The sequence below is a fragment of the Eptesicus fuscus genome, chromosome 4, assembly GCF_027574615.1.
Source record: "Eptesicus fuscus isolate TK198812 chromosome 4, DD_ASM_mEF_20220401, whole genome shotgun sequence".
Taxonomy (NCBI): Eukaryota; Metazoa; Chordata; class Mammalia; order Chiroptera; family Vespertilionidae; genus Eptesicus; species Eptesicus fuscus.
In genome coordinates this window covers 33,070,755-33,087,229 of record NC_072476.1, presented here as the reverse complement: position 1 = coordinate 33,087,229, position 16,475 = coordinate 33,070,755, and the positions used below count along the sequence as shown (strand labels likewise).

Here is a 16,475-nt window from a genome sequence, read left to right as displayed (position 1 = left end):
AGACTCCCCCTATTCATGGTATTTCCTTGCAGTAATTTTCCATTTACTGGCCCCCTCATCCTGCTTGTTAGGTATAAAATTTGCTGTATTTGGGGGTTGAGCTTACCTCACTCCCCTATTATGGTAGTCTTGACACCTATTGCAATAGTTCTGAATAAAGTCTTTCTTATCATTTTAACAAACAGCCAGTTAATTTTTACTCAACAGGTCTACTAGATAAGGTGAACAGAAAGAGGGAAGAACTGTTCTGGGAGCACAGGGACACAGTGGGTTCTGAAAATTAGGCATATTTTTGGGAAACACAGAGGCCTGTGGTTGGCCTTGAGCCAACCTGTCGGCTGGTGAGTGGCACTGGGGTGGAAGCTGGGCCGGGGGAGTGGGGGGCGGGCCTGACAATTTTCAAGCCATGAATTATTTCTGGGTTTAGTGCTAATCTAGATTGGAGTCCAGGAGCACTTGGGCCATGAGGACCTTGAGTGGGGGAGCTTGGCAGTATAATTCTTGCCAAACTGGGAGATGCAGAGATTAAAGCAGTAGGCAGGAGGGGAGACTTTTGGCGGATTGTTGAGTCCTCATTCTGAAATGTCTGGGTCGTTTGGGGACAACTCCTTAGGCCTCTAGAGTTTCCAGAAACCACAGATGATGGACTTATTGAGGGGTGGACAGAGACTGTGCGCTGATTGTCATGCTCTAAGTTGGAAAGGAAGGGAGGGAGAGAGGGAGGGAGGAGGGAGGAAGGAAGGAAGGAAGGAAGGAAGGAAGGAAGGAAGGAAGGAAGCGAGGGAGGAAAAGAAAGAAAGAATGACTGCAGTTATTGATAAGGACAAAGTCTAGGTATGACCATTGGGTAGGGTGAGGGTAAGATCTATGAGGAAGTGGCATTTATTTAAAAATATATTTTTATTGATTTCGGAGAGGGAGAGGGAGGGAGAGATAGAAGGATCAACGATGAGAGAGAATCATTGATTTGCTGCCTCCTGCACGCCCCACACTGGGGATCGAGCTCACAACCCAGGTATGTGCCCTTGGCCACAATCGAACCTGGGACCCTTCAGTCGCAGGCCGATGCTATATCCACTGATCCAAACCGGCCAGGGTGGAAGTGGAATTTAAGTAACCGCCAGGCCAGGGTGTTGGAAGTCTCATCAATGTGGATGTTGAAATCAGCAAACACTGTGGCAGGGGTGGTGTTGGTGAGATCCAGGAGTCACACTCCGTGTTGTGGGCAGCAGAGATGACCACTGAAAATGCCACAGTTTAACTACTCATGAGACCTCTTCCTGGCCACATTTCGGCTGGTTTGAGCCCCTTCCTCTCCTAAGTAAATCTTGCAGATAATATACAGCCAAAGATGAGTGGGAGGGAAAGTGGTCATTTTCTGAGGCTCAAATGACAGTGTAACCATAAAGGAAAGTTAGGAATTTATTACTGAAGCTCTCTAAGCTTCAATTTCCTGATGAAAAATGGAAATAATAGCAGTACCTACTTACCTCACAGAGTGGTGATGCATATTTAATGAGGTGCTGCATGCAAATGATAACATTGAACATGTCAGCATTGTTCTCAAGTGCCTTTTAGTTCGTTTAACTCTCATAGTAACCTTATGTGGGAGATTTTAGTTAATCCCCAGTTTACAGATGAAAAACGTTGCCAGGTGGTGATGTTGCTGGTACCTGAAGAGAATGAAAAGGGGGTCCTAACTCCAGGAGGTTCACAAATCCTCTAATTTCTGCTAGAGGGGAGAACACCACATCCCCATGAAAGAAGGCACAAAAGCAGGCGGCAGACGGAGAGGACCGATCACGGCGTGCGCGGCAATGGCTCCCTCCGGTGGCGGAAGTAAAAAGCGCAGCTGGTGGGCTGGATCGGGCGCTAGGGAAGGACACCGGGAGTGAGGAATGAGGCCAGGACCCCACGGGCATTCCGGAGATTCCAGAGGCTGGACTAGGTCCCCCGAAGGCATGGACCCACGAGGCCCCGCGGTCCTGGAGACAGACCTAGGCCAGGTGTCGCGACCCCGCCCACATGCAGGTGGTCGGCAGCCGTAACCACACGCCCCTTTCAGCGGTGGCTCTCCCGGGCGCCTCCGAGCTCGGAGTGGGGTCCTGCTCGGGCAACGGGCGCTTGTTTGCATCAGGGTGATGGGTGCTGTAGGAGCCCAGGCCTACACCCACCAGGAGACGCGCGCCTGAGGGGCAACCCAGGTAACATCCCGGGTGCACGTGGAGAGGGAGACGCGCTGGCCAATGGAGCCTAGAAGGGGCGGGGCTTTTCAGGACGCGCCCACGGGGCGGGGCCGGACCCCGGGACCAATGGGCGCGTGTCCTGGGGGGGGGGGGGGGCAGGCTCCCGGCCTGGCATCCCGGTAGCCGCAGCTGTCTTTTCCGGCGCTCGTTCCCCCTCCTCCCGCAGCGGACCCCTCTGGCTCTCGGGGGTCACCCCCGAGCAGCTGCGTCCTCTGGGTGGGTGAGTGAGCGCTCTGCCGCACCCAGGCTGTGGGGGTGCTCATGGCCGGGGAGAAGGGGATCGCGGCCCCCTCCTACCCGCCCCGGGAGAAAGTGGGCAGGAACCAGTGGGGGAAGGAGGATCCACCTTGTGTTGCCTGCCTGTGTTTTCTGTTTTGGTAGTCGATGAGTGTATTTGGGGGGCGGGGGGGCTCATGTGGTGAGAAGCATCTGATGGGCCAAGGAACAGAGGAGCTGGTTTAAGATGGGTTGAGGAAGAGGGTTGACGGAGGGTGGGGTGTGGGATGGTTTGGAAGTTTCTTATTGACGTTAGGCGACTGCATGGGAGGGGGTCGTCTCGTTACTGCGGAGGAGGGGGTGAGCAGGGCTTTCTGCCCTTAACTCACTTCCCTTTTGGGGGATTTGCTTCCTCTTCTACGGCTGGTAAAGGAGGAAGAGAATCTTTGCCCCTTCCCAGAACCGCTGTCATCCCTAGTCTCAGGGCTATGGGGGAAGGTGTGCTCCTCAAAAGCTGAAAGGGGCCTTGATACTCAGATCCTGCCATTGTTGGGGCAGTGGCCAGGGCCAGTCAGCCCCCCACTAATTCTTTATGTATGTATGTTTCCTTGCAGCTCTCCCTTTGGGTGTAAGGCATCTGGGTGTTTGCTTAGAGCTGTATTTTGGGGGGCAGGGGGAGCTCAGTGGAGCTGCTTTCCATTCAGCACACTCTCTTGTGCAGGTCCCATAATCCATTGCTGGCTCCTCTACCTGCTCTCAGCCATGGCCAGTGAAAACTCTCCTTTGCTGGCCTACCGGCTCCTGGGGGAGGAGGGGGTTGCCTTCCCTGCTAACGGGGCTGGAGGACTTGGAGGTGAATCTGCCCGGAAGCTCTCCACCTTCCTGGGTGTGGTGGTGCCCACCGTCCTGTCCATGTTCAGTATAGTTGTCTTCCTGAGGATTGGTGAGTGGATGTGGGGAGGGGCTTATAGGGGGTGAAGTGGGGAGCAGGGGGTCTGGGATGAGGTTGTGGAAGGGATGGAAGTTATTGAAGACCAGTGGGTGAGGGGTGGGGGGTGGGGGGAGTAAGCCACCCTCTGACCTGCTTTGCCACTCATGTTCCAGGGTTCGTGGTGGGCCATGCTGGGCTGCTGCAGGCTTTGGCCATGCTCTTGGTTGCCTACATCATCCTGGCGCTCACTGTCCTCTCTGTCTGTGCCATTGCCACCAACGGAGCTGTTCGGGGCGGTGGAGCCTACTGTATCCTCCAATATTGATGGATTTGGGGTCTGGGCTCTTCCACCTTGTAGGGAGGACGAAGGGGTCACTCTCTCCATCCCTTGGCGGGCAGGGCAAGAGGAAGCAAGTTCTAATGAATGTTCTGGAGGCAGGCTGATATGGGGAAGGCGACCCACATGGCTTTACATGTTAGTGCCACTTTCAAGTCCACCAGGTATCTTCCAGCTGTCATTTTGGTCCTCCTAACAGCCTTGTTGATTAGATCGCATTCATTTTACAGGGGAGGAAACTGGAATTCAAGAGCACCAGGAACTTGTGTGAAGCCACAGGCTTGGGAGTGGCTGCCCCCTGGGAACACATGCAGAAAGACCAGACCTGTAGGGTCAGCTGCAGAACGCTCTGTGCCAGGGCCCTTCCTCATGCTCCTTTTCCCTTAACACTCACCCCGTTTCCACTTTTAGTCATGATCAGCCGCACCCTGGGACCTGAGGTTGGAGGCAGCATCGGCCTCATGTTCTACCTGGCTAATGTCTGTGGCTGTGCTGTCTCCCTGTTGGGGCTGGTGGAGTCCATGCTTGATGTCTTCGGGGCTGGTCTGTTCTCCCCACCCTTGTCATGGAAGCTCTGTGGGTTTGCAGGGTCTGGGATGCTGGAATCCTGAAGGAGAGAGGCCCTTTCCGGGAGAGGGGCAAAGTGCCCCATTAGCTTGTCTTTCTTGAGGTTTTACCATGTGCCCAGCCATGTGTAGATGTCCAAGAGACTGTCCTGGCCCACAGGGAGCTTACCATCTAGTCTCAGAGGCCAGCTAATACCCCTAAAATCGACTGCAAGATTAGTGGGCCACACCAGGCAGGGCTTGGATGCTGGGATGCAGTTTAGTGAGGGAATAGGGAAGATGGCCTGAGGGTAGGTGGGCCGAAGAGGGGGTCTGTTCCTGCTTTGTGTCATGGTTAGGGTCCCTCCAAGGGGCCTGGCCTTCTAACTCTGTTTCTTCCTCTGCAGATGCCACCGGGTCCAGTGGGCTCCGAGTCCTGCCCCAGGGCTACGGCTGGAGTTTGCTTTATGGCTCCCTGCTTCTGGGCCTGGTGGGTGGGGTCTGCACGCTGGGGGCTGGCCTTTATGCCCGTGCCTCCTTCCTCACATTCCTGCTGGTCTCTGGTTCCCTGGCCTCAGTGCTGGTCAGCTTTGTGGCTGTGGGGCCCAGGGTCATCCAGTTGACCCCTCGGCCTGGCCCCAATGGCTCCTCCCTGCCACCCCAGGTTGGCCACTTCACCGGCTTCAATAGCAGCACCCTGAAGGCCAACTTGGGCGGTAAGCTGGGCCCATGGGTGCTGGGGCAGGCATGTGTGGGAATCCCTGCGTGAGAACAGACGTCACAGAGAGTTGGGGGCAGGAGATTGGGCCTCGGAGCAGAGCAGTTTAAATGAGATCTGGTCGGTGTGTGTTGGCTGCCATGTGTTTGGCCCAGCAAGCCGCAAGAGCTGACCGCAAGACAAGTCACTGCCTTAGAGGAACTTGTTTAGTTGGAGAGATAAGATGTACATTCAGGAAACAATTAAGCAGCGTAGTAGACTGCATGTGATTCAAGTAGACAAGAATCACAGAGGAGTCAAGAGGAGCCGGATGGGAGTATGGGCTGGGGAGGTGGGAGCAGGAGGAGCTGGAGGTGGCCCGAGGTAGGCTGGGGAATTCAGGTAGGTGCCGGAAGGAAGGTGTCTCAAGAAAGAGCATAGATGAGGCCTGGAGGGCGGAACCGTGTATACAGGAGTAGGAGGTGATGAGGAGCTGAGCCAGGCCATGATGGGTCAGGGGTGGGGTCCTGGTGAGTTTGGTGGGGGAAATGGGGTTGTGGAATGTGAGGAATGGGTGGCAGGGCCAAGACGCCTGGATCACGCCTGGATCACGGAGGGATGGTGACACCTCCTCCCTGGGAACAATCCTTCCTCAGCTGGCTACGCAAAGGACTACACCACCGGGGCCATGATGACCTTTGCCAGCGTTTTTGCCGTCCTTTTTAATGGCTGCACAGGCATCATGGCTGGGGCCAACATGTCTGGTGAGACCCTGCCTACAGCCTCTTGGGGGTGTGGGGCTACCACCCTGGGCCCCTACCTGGGTGCTGAGGACTCAGGGATGTAGGGGATGGTGAAAGGCTGATCTCTCTCCCTCTGCTGCCCTCCCTCCAGGAGAGCTGAAGGACCCCAGCCGGGCGATTCCTCTGGGCACCATTGTAGCTGTTGCCTACACCTTTTTCATCTACATCCTGCTTTTCTTCCTCTCCAGCTTTACCTGTGACAGGTGCCTGGGGAGGGGGTGAGCCTGGCCCTCTAGGGAGTGAGGGGGTTGTTGGGACAAGGTTGATGCACCCGGATCACCAAAGAGAGCACAGGCTGGGGGACAGATACCCAAGCTGTCGGGGTAAATGGGAAAACGGGAACTGTTTCTCCCAAGGGAGAGAGCGAGAGCTGCTGCTGCTGCCAATGGGAGGGTTGGCTAAGTGCTGATAGAAAACCCGCAGCCAGCATTTGCCATGTGGCTGGTACTGTTATAAGCACTTGGTTTGAGGGTGGGGAATGCCTTTCTAGTCAAATTCCATGAACAGTTGGCTCCTTGTTCATGTACTGCAGCCCAACAATAACCAATGAATGTCAAGTCTATCGCCCGGCACACTTGATCTATTACTGTGGTCCTTGAGATAGGAGCTGGATCAGTTGAGAACACTGACCTCTTAACCTCACACAATGTGGTGAGTGCTTTTCTCACAAGGACCCCAGAGGGCTGCACATTTCTTTCGCATGTCTTCCTCTTTCCCTTCCTGAAGGACCCTGCTGCAGGAGGATTATGGGTTCTTTCGTGCCATCAGCCTGTGGCCCCCACTGGTGTTGATCGGCATCTATGCCACATCCATCTCGGCCTCCATGAGCTCCCTTATTGGTGCCTCCCGCATCCTCCACGCCCTGGCCCAGGACGACCTCTTTGGTGCGCTGTCCCCTGCCTCCTTGCCCAGCTCTGAGCATGCCCTCTGCGTCTGTCTCGGTCTGTGCTTGGCTTGGCCCAGGCTAATGTGCTGCTGCATTTCTGTTCGCACAGGAATGATTTTGGCACCAGCCAAGGTGGTATCCCAAGGGGGGAACCCCTGGGGGGCCGTGCTGTATTCATGGGGCCTGGTGCAGGTAAGCCTTTCTCTTTAACCTGCCCTTCCCCTCACCCTAAGCCCTCTCTGGGTATGCTTGCAGGATCAGGAGGAGCTAAGTTGTGGGCTGGCAGATGTAAAGGACAAGCAGGATGCATTGGCATTTGGTGGGGAGTAGCTCAAATGCCCAGCCTCTTGGTCCTTGTCCAGCTCGTGCTCCTAGCTGGGAAGCTGAACACACTGGCTGCCGTGGTTACTGTCTTCTACTTGGTGGCCTATGCTGCAGTGGACCTGTCCTGCCTGAGCCTGGAGTGGGCCTCGGCCCCCAACTTCCGGTGAGAGAATGCCCGTGTCCCCTGCAAAAGAGAAAGAATAGGAAGGACTCAGACCAAGGGGGGTAAACCTGGGAATGGAATGGAGTGGCCTGGTGTTCAGGGCTGGCCCTGAGTGAACTTCCTTTTCTCTGTCCACCCGCAGCCCCACCTTCAGCCTGTTCTCCTGGCACACCTGCTTGCTGGGGGTAGCCTCCTGCCTACTCATGATGTTTCTCATCAGCCCTGGGGCCGCAGGCGGCTCCCTGCTGCTCATGGGCCTGCTTTGTGCCCTGCTCACAGCTCGAGGCGGCCCCAGCAGCTGGGGCTACGTCAGCCAGGCCTTGCTTTTTCACCAGGTTGGGGGATCTCAGAGGAGGGTGGGAAGGGGAGGAGGCAGTCTGGGAAAGCCCACCCTACAAAGAGGCTTCCTCTCCCCTCGGCTAGAGTTGGGGTTCCCATCTGGTGGGTGTTGAGTGGAGGTTGCCCAGTTGAGCCCTTCCTCCCCACCACCTCACCCTGTCCCCAGGTGCGTAAATACCTGCTTCGACTGGACGTGCGGAAGGATCATGTGAAATTCTGGAGACCCCAGCTGCTGCTCCTGGTGGGGAACCCCCGGGGCGCCCTTCCTCTCCTTCGGTTGGCCAACCAGCTCAAGAAGGGAGGCCTCTATGTGCTGGGCCACGTCATTCTGGGAGACCTTGGTGAGCTGCCCTCCACTTCTTTGCTTCTCGTCTCAGACGTTCTTGTTATTCTTTGAGTCCCAGAGGCCTCGTGCTTCTTCCCAGATGACCCTTCCATCCAGCACACAGCCCTGCCCAAACTTTTTCTTCCGCGTACTTGGGGTTTGGACTCTAGGAGAAAGAACCTGAGTTTGGCCCACATTTGCTGCCTTCCCTCTTCGTAGACTGCCTGCCCTCGGACCCTGTGCAGCCACAGTATGGGGCGTGGCTGAGCCTTGTGGACCGGGCCCAAGTGAAAGCCTTTGTGGACCTCACCCTCTCACCCTCTGTGCGCCAGGGGGCTCAGCATCTGCTGCGGATCTCAGGCCTTGGTGAGCTTCTCCTCCCTGGGTCCCCTCTGACCCCTCTGTGGCCCTTTTCAGTCTCTGCTTCCCTCCCCTCCACCACCCAAGAGAGTAAACTACAGACTGCAAACCCCAAAATGAACCCACAATCGAATGCAGATAAGATGTGGCACGCAAAGATAATAAGACAGTGTGTGATCGGGTCTTGGAAGAGATGCTTAAGGACTAGAGATGGGTGACACATTATTTTTTTCTGGTCCAAAAATTGGGGCACAGGCTCTGCAGACAAAGAGCCTGTATTTGTATTTCTGGGGACAAAGGGAGTATTATTTGAAGCTGGGGCTGCCCCATCAAATCTGTGACAGATGGTTTCTAACCACCCGAGTTCAGAGAAAGGAAGACCAGTGTGCACTTATGTGGCCAGCAAAGGGTTTTTAATGAGATAGTATCTCAGCTGGGCCTTGAAAGGGGTGGAAAAGTAGGGCGGTCTGTAACATGGCCTCCACAAAGATTCGGAGGGTGTGTGGGGCTGATGCTTCTGGGTGGAGTGGAAGATTCCCAGCTTGTGATTGTTGTAGTGCTGAGGCCTCTGGCCTTGCACCCCAGCCTCCTCCAAATCTGTGCTCAGCTGCCTCCTTTTTTCTTAATCTTGGCACTGGCATCTGTGCCCTCTCTGAGTGCATGATTCCTTCTCCCCTTAGAATCTGGCTAAAGATCAAGTGTTGGACATTGCCCTGTTGGGTGTAAATCAGAACCCTGGCAAATGCTCAAGAGGGGGTGTGACTAGTTTAATTTGTAAGATCAGCTAGAGTTCAGGTGTTGAGGTGTTTTGGGATGCTATCAAGCGTTATGAGATAGACCCTGGAGCATCTAAGGGCCCAATCTCTTTTGTGGGGAAACCTGTGCCAAGCAAGAGACCTACTTTTAGGAAATTTATCCTGCAGAAAATGATTCAAATAAAAGCAAAATGATTTCCTTTAAATTTCCTTTAAACAAATTCTCCTGGCAACCCATTTGTTTCAAGAGAAAGGATCTTAGAAGAGGTCTCAGAGTCAGCCCTCTTCAAGGGGGGGAATTATCTGATTCCACATTGGTTGTTCAAAAATAAAAACCCAGGAGCTGTTGGCAGGGACTTGGGGCAGTGCGGTTGGTACACACACCAGCCCAGTGGCTCAGAGAATGGGCTCTGGTGCTGAGTGCGTTGTGTCTCTACCAGCCACAAATCTTTGGGCAGGTGACTTCACTGCTCTGTGCCTCAGTTTCCTTATCTACAAAAGGGACTGAGTAAATAGCCCCTATGAAATAGCACTGCTTCAAGGATTAATGAGTTAAATAAAACACAACGTGCTTTCAACAGGATATGGCCCCTGGTTAGCATGCAGAAGGCAGCTGTCCCTTTCCCAGGGATCACGCTTTGGACATGCCATCGTTAGGGAAACAGATTGCGCAGCACCCAGTGCTCACCCTCGCCCAGCAGAGTCTGCAAGCCGCTTCCCTGGACAGCGAGGCCATCAGCTTGACTAATCAGGGGTCCGGTCTGCCCAGTGGAGTCACGCTCTCATTGCCCATCATGAAACATGTGTGTTGCTAGAAGCTTGGAGTGAATACATCTTACTGCCACTGAAAGTGCTCATTAGTTAAGAGAATCCTAAGGTGAAACTTAGCCTATTTAAATGGGGGGATTAGTCATGGAGAGGAATCAAATAAACGCATGAGAAAGTGTTTGGGAAAACTAAAACTCATTATGCAAACCTGCATAATGTTGCCCTAAGAACCCAAGCACAGCACAAACAAATGTCACACCTGATGTTGCCATCAGCATGTATGGGTGGATGGTATGGCGTGGTATACACTCAGCTGGTGAGTCTGATCCCTGTTGGTTTCTTCCTGCCTCCCCCTCTCTGCCCCCAGGTGGCATGAAGCCCAACACGTTGGTCCTGGGTTTCTACGATGATGCTGTACCCCAGGATCACTTCCTGACAGACCCGGCTTTCTCTGAGCCTGCTAATGGTACCCAGGAGGGCGGGTCCCCAGCCCTGAGTACCCTGTTCCCTCCACCCCGGGCTCCTGGGAGCCCCCGAGCTCTAAGTCCTCAGGACTACGTGGCCACAGTGGTAGACGCCCTCAAGATGAACAAGAATGTGGTTCTGGCAAGGGCCTGCGGGGCCCTGCCCCCTGAGCGGCTGAGCCGGGGGTCCGGCAGTACCTCTCAGCAGCATCATGTGGATGTGTGGCCCCTCAACCTGCTGCGGCCTCGGGGTGGCCCTGGCTACGTGGACGTCTGTGGCCTCTTCCTGCTGCAGATGGCAACCATCTTGGGCATGGTACCTGCTTGGCACAGTGCCCGGCTCCGGATCTTCTTGTGCCTTGGGCCTCAAGAGGCCCCCGGGGCTGCTGAGGGGCGTCTTCGGGCACTGCTGAGCCAGCTGAGGATCCGGGCTGAGGTGCAGGAGGTGGTGTGGGGTGATGGGGCTGGGTCCGGAGAGCCTGAGGAGGAGGAGGAAGGGGACTTTGTGAACAGCAGGCGGGGAGACTCTGAGGCAGAGGCCCTGGCATGCAGCGCCAATTGCCTGGTTCGGGCCCAGCAAGGGCGTGGCAGAGGAGGAGGGCCTGGTGGGCCTGAGGGTGGGGATGGTGAGGAGGGGCCCACCACGGCTCTCACCTTCCTGTACTTGCCGCGGCCACCTGCTGATCCCGCCCGATACCCCCACTACCTGGCACTGCTGGAGATTCTGAGCCGAGATCTGGGCCCCACGCTGCTCATTCATGGTGTCACTCCTGTCACTTGCACTGATCTCTGATGCCTCGTTCCCCGAAGTAGAGTGGCCAGTCTGGCAGCCCACCTTCATAGCAGATGAGGAGGGCAAGGGCTGCCTCCTGCCTGCCCTGTACATGGGACACATGGCCAGGTGGAGGTATTAGGGGATCCTGGGCTAGGGCAGCTCTGGATCTCTAGGAGAGGGGCCCTGATGCACTAATTCATGCAGGGCAGCCGTCCCTGCCAAGCCAGGGGAGGGAGTCAGCTCTGCCCGCTCCTTCCCCTCACCGGTGCCTTGATGGGGGCTAGGTCTCTGCTTGAGACTCTAGGCTACCTCAGTCTCTCCCTCACCTGACAGACTCACTGACCCCTGAGGTTGTGATGTTTTTGTTCTGTTTTATTTTTCTAACTGCTGAACTGAATAAAAGACCAAAACACTACTGTGGCTAAGCACTGCTGGCGGGGGTGGGGGTTGGGTAGGTGGGACAGGAAGAGGGAGAGGTCTGTATGGCGGGCATGTGGGAAAGAGGAGCCCTGGAGTGTCCCAGGGGCGAGGAGGCCACGTGCAGGGCTTGCGGTGGCAGCCTGGGGGAGGCTTGTGGAGATGGAGGCTGCCCGCAGCCCCCAGACTGGGGCTCCTGCGGAAAGCCCTCCCTTCTGGACAGCAGGGGGCCAACTCGGGGAGGGGGAGAGGGGGGTAAGGGGGAAGGGACGCCGTTTAGAGCCTAGGGGGGCCACGTGACCCTCCCCCAGGAATGCGCTTACGTCACCGGGGGCGTGGCCTTCCCTCAAATTAGGGAGGAAGGGGGCGTTAAAAAGCCAGAAAAAGTTTCTTTGCTGGAGTCCCAGACGAGGTGTGTGACGGGAGGAGGGATACAGGCCGGAGGCCTGGGGCTCCGTGGGACCCTGACCGCTGTGTGCAGCCCCGGTTCCAGGCCATGTCGGGGCCCACTTGGCTCCCCCCCAGGCAGCCAGAGCCCGCCCGAGCCTCTCCGGGGCGAGCTCTCCCCCGAGGCGCGCCGGGGCCGCCGCCAGCCCACGGAGCGGGTAAGGCAGCCCGAGTGCATCCCGCTGAGCCGGCTCCTGCCGTCCCTTCCCTAAGCTGGGCTGGAGCCAGGGACCCTGCCCTCGGCGGCCCTCCGGCCTCATTCTCCGATCCCAGGTGTGGGTGTGGGTGTGGGTGTGGGTGTGGGTGGGAGGGAGTGGGAGGAGAAGAGGGACCCGAGAGGGCAGCCTCCACAAGTGTCACCCTTGTCCCCTTCCCCATCTCCATCTTCACTCTGTTTTAACTCGTCCCAGCACTCCAGCCCCACCCCAGGGTCAGTTTTTGCCCCGTCCCATCTGAGCAGTGTTACCAGGCCCCCGGGGGATTGGAGGATCGGGGGCCGGCCTGGGTGGGGTGCCGTGGAGCACCCCAGCGCTCGCAGGTAAGAACCAGATTTGGGGGGGTGCATAGCACCCTGGGCAGGAGAGGAGGCCATGTGATTTGCATTCTCCCTGCTTTTGCTCTATCCCCAGGGACTCCCCCCAGACAGGGGGCGGCTGCACCCAGGAAGTCTGGATGCTGAGATAGATTCCCTCACTAACATGTTGGCTGAGCTGGATGGGGGTCGAGGTCATGCCCCACGGCGGCCTGACCGGCAGGTGACCCTCCCATTCTTCCCCTGTCCCTTCTCCCTGGTCCCCCTTCCCTCAGCCTTTCTTCCCTGTACACCCTGCGCACCCCCACCTCCCGCCCCCTCTCTCCAGGTAAGTGATGCACACACCAGCTCAGGAGTTGGGCCACCAGAGCCAATGGGTTGTCAGAAACCAGCCCTTACCTGGGTGACACACACATGGGTGGGGGTGGGTTTCCACAGATGTGTGTCCTGTAATGGCCTGCTCACTCCTTTTGGTCTGCATTTCTCCCCAGGTTTATGAGCCCTCTCAGCCCCCTGCCTACCGCCCTGGCTCCGGCTCCCTGAAGCCGAATGGAGGGGGTGTTCCTCCCCCGCTGCTCCCAGCATCCCCCTATGGGGGCCCCACTCCAGCCTCCTACGCTACAGCCAGCACTCCTGCTGGCCCTGCCTTTCCTGTGCAAGTGAAGGTGGCGCAGCCAGTGAGAGGCTGTGGCCCTCCAAGGGGGGGACCCTCTCAGGCCTCAGGGCCCCTGCTGGGCCCCCACTTTCCTCTCCCAGGCCGAGGTGACGTCTGGGGGCCTGGCTACAGGAGCCACCGAGAGCCAGGGCTTGGGAGTAAAGAGGAGGTTGCTGGGAGCTCCAGTCCTCTAGGAGGAGGAAGAGGAAGTGGGTACGGGCACCAGGTAAGCCCAGGGGAACGGGATTTGGAGCCCTCAGACAACTGGACACTGATTGAGGGGGTGGGGGTGGTGTTCGAAGTCCTGGTTGTCAGGGACCTGGAGTGTCAGAGCTCTACACTCCTCCCCACCCCCACCCCCAGGGGTGTGGGGCAGGTCAGGAAGTGTAGGAGGGAGGGGACTGGAGTCACACACTAGCTCTTCAAGTCATGCCCTTGGACCCTGAGATGTTCTCCAATGAGCTTTCTGGGAGGAATTTCCTGGTCCCCCTCGGGTATTTTGACAGCATTGAGAGCTAGAGGTAGTGCCAAACTCCTGGTTCTCACCTCCCAGGGTCCCCTGAGCCAGCCTCCTGAGGAGGAGCTCGAGAGACTGACCAAGAAGCTGGTGCATGACATGAGCCACCTGCCCAGTGGGGAGTACTTCGGTGAGCTGAGTCTGAGGGTGGGTGAAAAGGGTGGGGGACTGGAGAGTCAGAGGGACACCAGATCTGGCTTCCTGGCCTGTGCAGGTTGACCCTGTCCCTCCCTGTCCCCAGGCCGATGTGGGGGCTGTGGAGAAGACGTGGTTGGGGATGGGGCCGGGGTTGTCGCCCTGGACCGCGTCTTCCACGTTGGCTGCTTTGTGTGTTCTACGTGCCGTGCCCAGCTTCGGGGCCAACATTTCTATGCCGTGGAGAGGAGGGCGTATTGTGAGAGCTGCTATGTGGTGAGTGGTTGGGGCTGGGGGCTGGGTCAGCAGAAGAGGCAGGGGCTTCTATCCAAGGTGCAAACTATATGTCTATGGGAACAGGGCTCACGGTGGGGGACTGAAACTGATATACAAGAAGGGAGAAATTAGGCAGCTAAATACTGGCTCCTAAAGGGGAAGGACAACAGCCCCTTACAAATGTGAGGCATTTATTTTAGAGTTAAGGGAGTGTGTGAACCACAGCACACTGTAAGGCATATATTGAAGGGAACTGAAGCTCAGAGAGGCTACATAACTTGTCCCAGAAGTTGGCAGTGATGAGTTTTGTACTCAGATCTGTTCAAGGCCATCTTTCACTAAAGCACATGCAGGGGCTAAACAGATGGGTGGGCTGGCAGGATGCTTGTGGGGCTGCCGTGGTGCTCCCCAGACCCCAACCTTCCTGCCCTCCTTCCCAACAGGCCACCTTGGAGAAGTGCTCCACGTGCTCTCAACCCATCCTGGACCGGATCCTTCGGGCTATGGGGAAGGCCTACCACCCTGGCTGCTTCACCTGTGTGGTGTGCCACCGCGGACTGGATGGCATTCCTTTCACGGTGGATGCCACCAGCCAGATCCACTGCATTGAGGACTTCCACAGGTCAGGCTAGATCCCCCACCTTGGTCTCAGGATGTCTACCTTTCCTATCTTTCTCATCTCTTCATGTCCCAGAACCAGCCCCTCCTGCTTCCCACCCTCGCCATGCCTTGTTCTGGTTAACATCGCTTTCTTCCCTGGCCTGTCCTCTTCTCTCCTGCGCCCCACCTTCTCTGGGCTCCATTGTTAGTCTCCTCCAACCCTGGGGCTTGACAACCCCCCTTGGTTCTCTTGTGTACCCCAGGAAGTTTGCTCCACGATGTTCAGTGTGTGGTGGGGCCATCATGCCTGAGCCAGGTCAGGAGGAGACTGTGCGAATTGTTGCTCTGGATCGCAGTTTTCACATTGGCTGTTACAAGTGTGAGGTGAGGGGGCCTGGGCCAGGGGAAAAGGAGTTCTTGGGTTCTGGGCTTGCTGGGTATAGTAGGACCCAGAGGTCTTGGCCTGGTGGAAAGCTGTTGCTTCTTTCTTAACAGGAGTGTGGGTTGCTGCTCTCCTCTGAGGGTGAATGTCAGGGCTGCTACCCCCTTGATGGGCACATCTTGTGCAAGGCCTGCAGTGCCTGGCGTATCCAGGAGCTCTCAGCCACCGTCACCACTGACTGCTGAGTCTTCCCAGAAGCACCTGCTGCATTCTCCCTTCCCATCTACCACCTTCCTTGACATCTACTTTTACAACTCTGCCACCAAATACTGTCTCCTCTTCCTCCAATCATGAAATAATAATCTCTCAAGAGTTTACAAGACACTTTCAAGTCTATTGTCTCATCTGATTCTCACAGCAGCCCAACGAGGCATAACTGTTGTGACTGTCTGCATTTTTAGCTGAGAAGTGACTTCCCTAGACTGCATGGTTCCCAAGTGGCAGAATCTAGGTCTTCTTAGCTCTATTTTAAAAAAATGTTTTTATTGATTTTAGCGAGGAAGGGATAGGTATGGAGAGAAACATCGATGGGCTGCCTCTTGCATGCCACCTACTGGGGATTGAGCCTGAAACCTGGGCATGTGCCTTGACCAGGAATCCAGCCAGTGACCTCTTGGTTCATGGGTTGACACTCAACCACTGAGCCACACCAGCTGGACCCTGGTCCAATTTTTTGCAACTCCGCTACAGTCGGCCCTCTATATCTCTGGGTTCAATCAACTGAGGATAGAAACTATTCAGAAAAAAAGTTACATTTAGCCTGGTTGGCGTGGCTCAGTGGTTGAGCATCAACCTATGAATCAGGAGGTCATGGTTCGATTCCTGTTCAGGGTACATGCCCAGGTTTCAGGCTCGATCCCCAGTGTGGGTATACAGGAGGCAACCAATTAATGATTCTCTCTCATCTTTGATGTTTCTATTTCTCTTTCCCTCTCCCTTTCTCTCTGAAATCAATAAAATATATTTTTAAAAACAGTTACATTTAGCTAACGTGTACTATGTGGTTAGGGCTACCATGGTTGCATCTGGTACTGAACATGTAGAGTTTTTCCCCTTGATATTATTCCCTAAATAGTATAGTATAAAAACTATATACATAGCATTTACATTGTATTAGGCATTATACATAATCTAAAGATGACTTAAAAGTATATAGGAGGATGTGTACAGGTTGTATGCAAACACTATGCCATTTCATATAAGGGACTTCAGCATCTGAAGATTTTGGTACCCAGGGGGTCCTGAAATCGATTCCCTGCAGATACCAAAGTACATCAAAGGATGACTGTACACACACACACACACACACACACACACACACATATATGTATTTTCTTTATTGATTTCAAAGAGAGGAAGAGAGAAACAGCAACCCAGGCATGTACCCTAACCGGCAATCGAACTGTGACCTTCTGGTTCATAGGTCGACGCTCAAGCACCGAGCCATGCAGGCTGGGCTGTATACACTCTTTTTAATGCAGTTTGCTGTAAAGACACCCCTCCTCTCAGTGCTGGGAGTA

General features: G+C 55.6%; 1 protein-coding gene and 1 non-coding gene across 6 annotated transcripts; both read left to right on the top strand.

The window, feature by feature from the left end:
- The first annotated feature begins 634 nt into the window (after positions 1-634).
- LOC114231624 (small nucleolar RNA SNORD43) lies at positions 635-698 on the top strand. Its single transcript, XR_003617608.2, has one exon. It is a non-coding gene; the product is annotated as a small nucleolar RNA SNORD43 (small nucleolar RNA).
- A 1,655-nt stretch (positions 699-2,353) lies between these two features.
- SLC12A9 (solute carrier family 12 member 9) lies at positions 2,354-16,033 on the top strand. Of its 5 annotated transcripts, XM_054714883.1 has the most exons (23): positions 2,354-2,466; positions 3,184-3,405; positions 3,567-3,701; positions 4,142-4,273; positions 4,683-4,765; positions 4,940-4,991; positions 5,629-5,736; positions 5,867-5,978; positions 6,502-6,659; positions 6,771-6,853; positions 7,024-7,148; positions 7,291-7,483; positions 7,654-7,828; positions 8,032-8,178; positions 10,063-10,161; positions 12,209-12,336; positions 12,428-12,553; positions 12,822-13,211; positions 13,539-13,632; positions 13,744-13,913; positions 14,357-14,535; positions 14,777-14,897; positions 15,009-16,033. In XM_054714883.1, exons 2-23 carry the CDS (start codon positions 3,225-3,227, stop codon positions 15,138-15,140), a joined length of 3,123 nt encoding a protein of 1,040 aa, XP_054570858.1. In that variant the 5' UTR covers positions 2,354-2,466; positions 3,184-3,224; the 3' UTR covers positions 15,141-16,033. The 5 variants fall into 5 exon arrangements, with proteins under 5 accessions (XP_054570858.1, XP_008139645.2, XP_054570857.1 ...); XM_008141423.3 differs by having other exon boundaries at positions 2,354-2,462; positions 4,683-4,991; XM_054714882.1 differs by having other exon boundaries at positions 4,683-4,991.
- Positions 16,034-16,475: the final 442 nt, after the last annotated feature.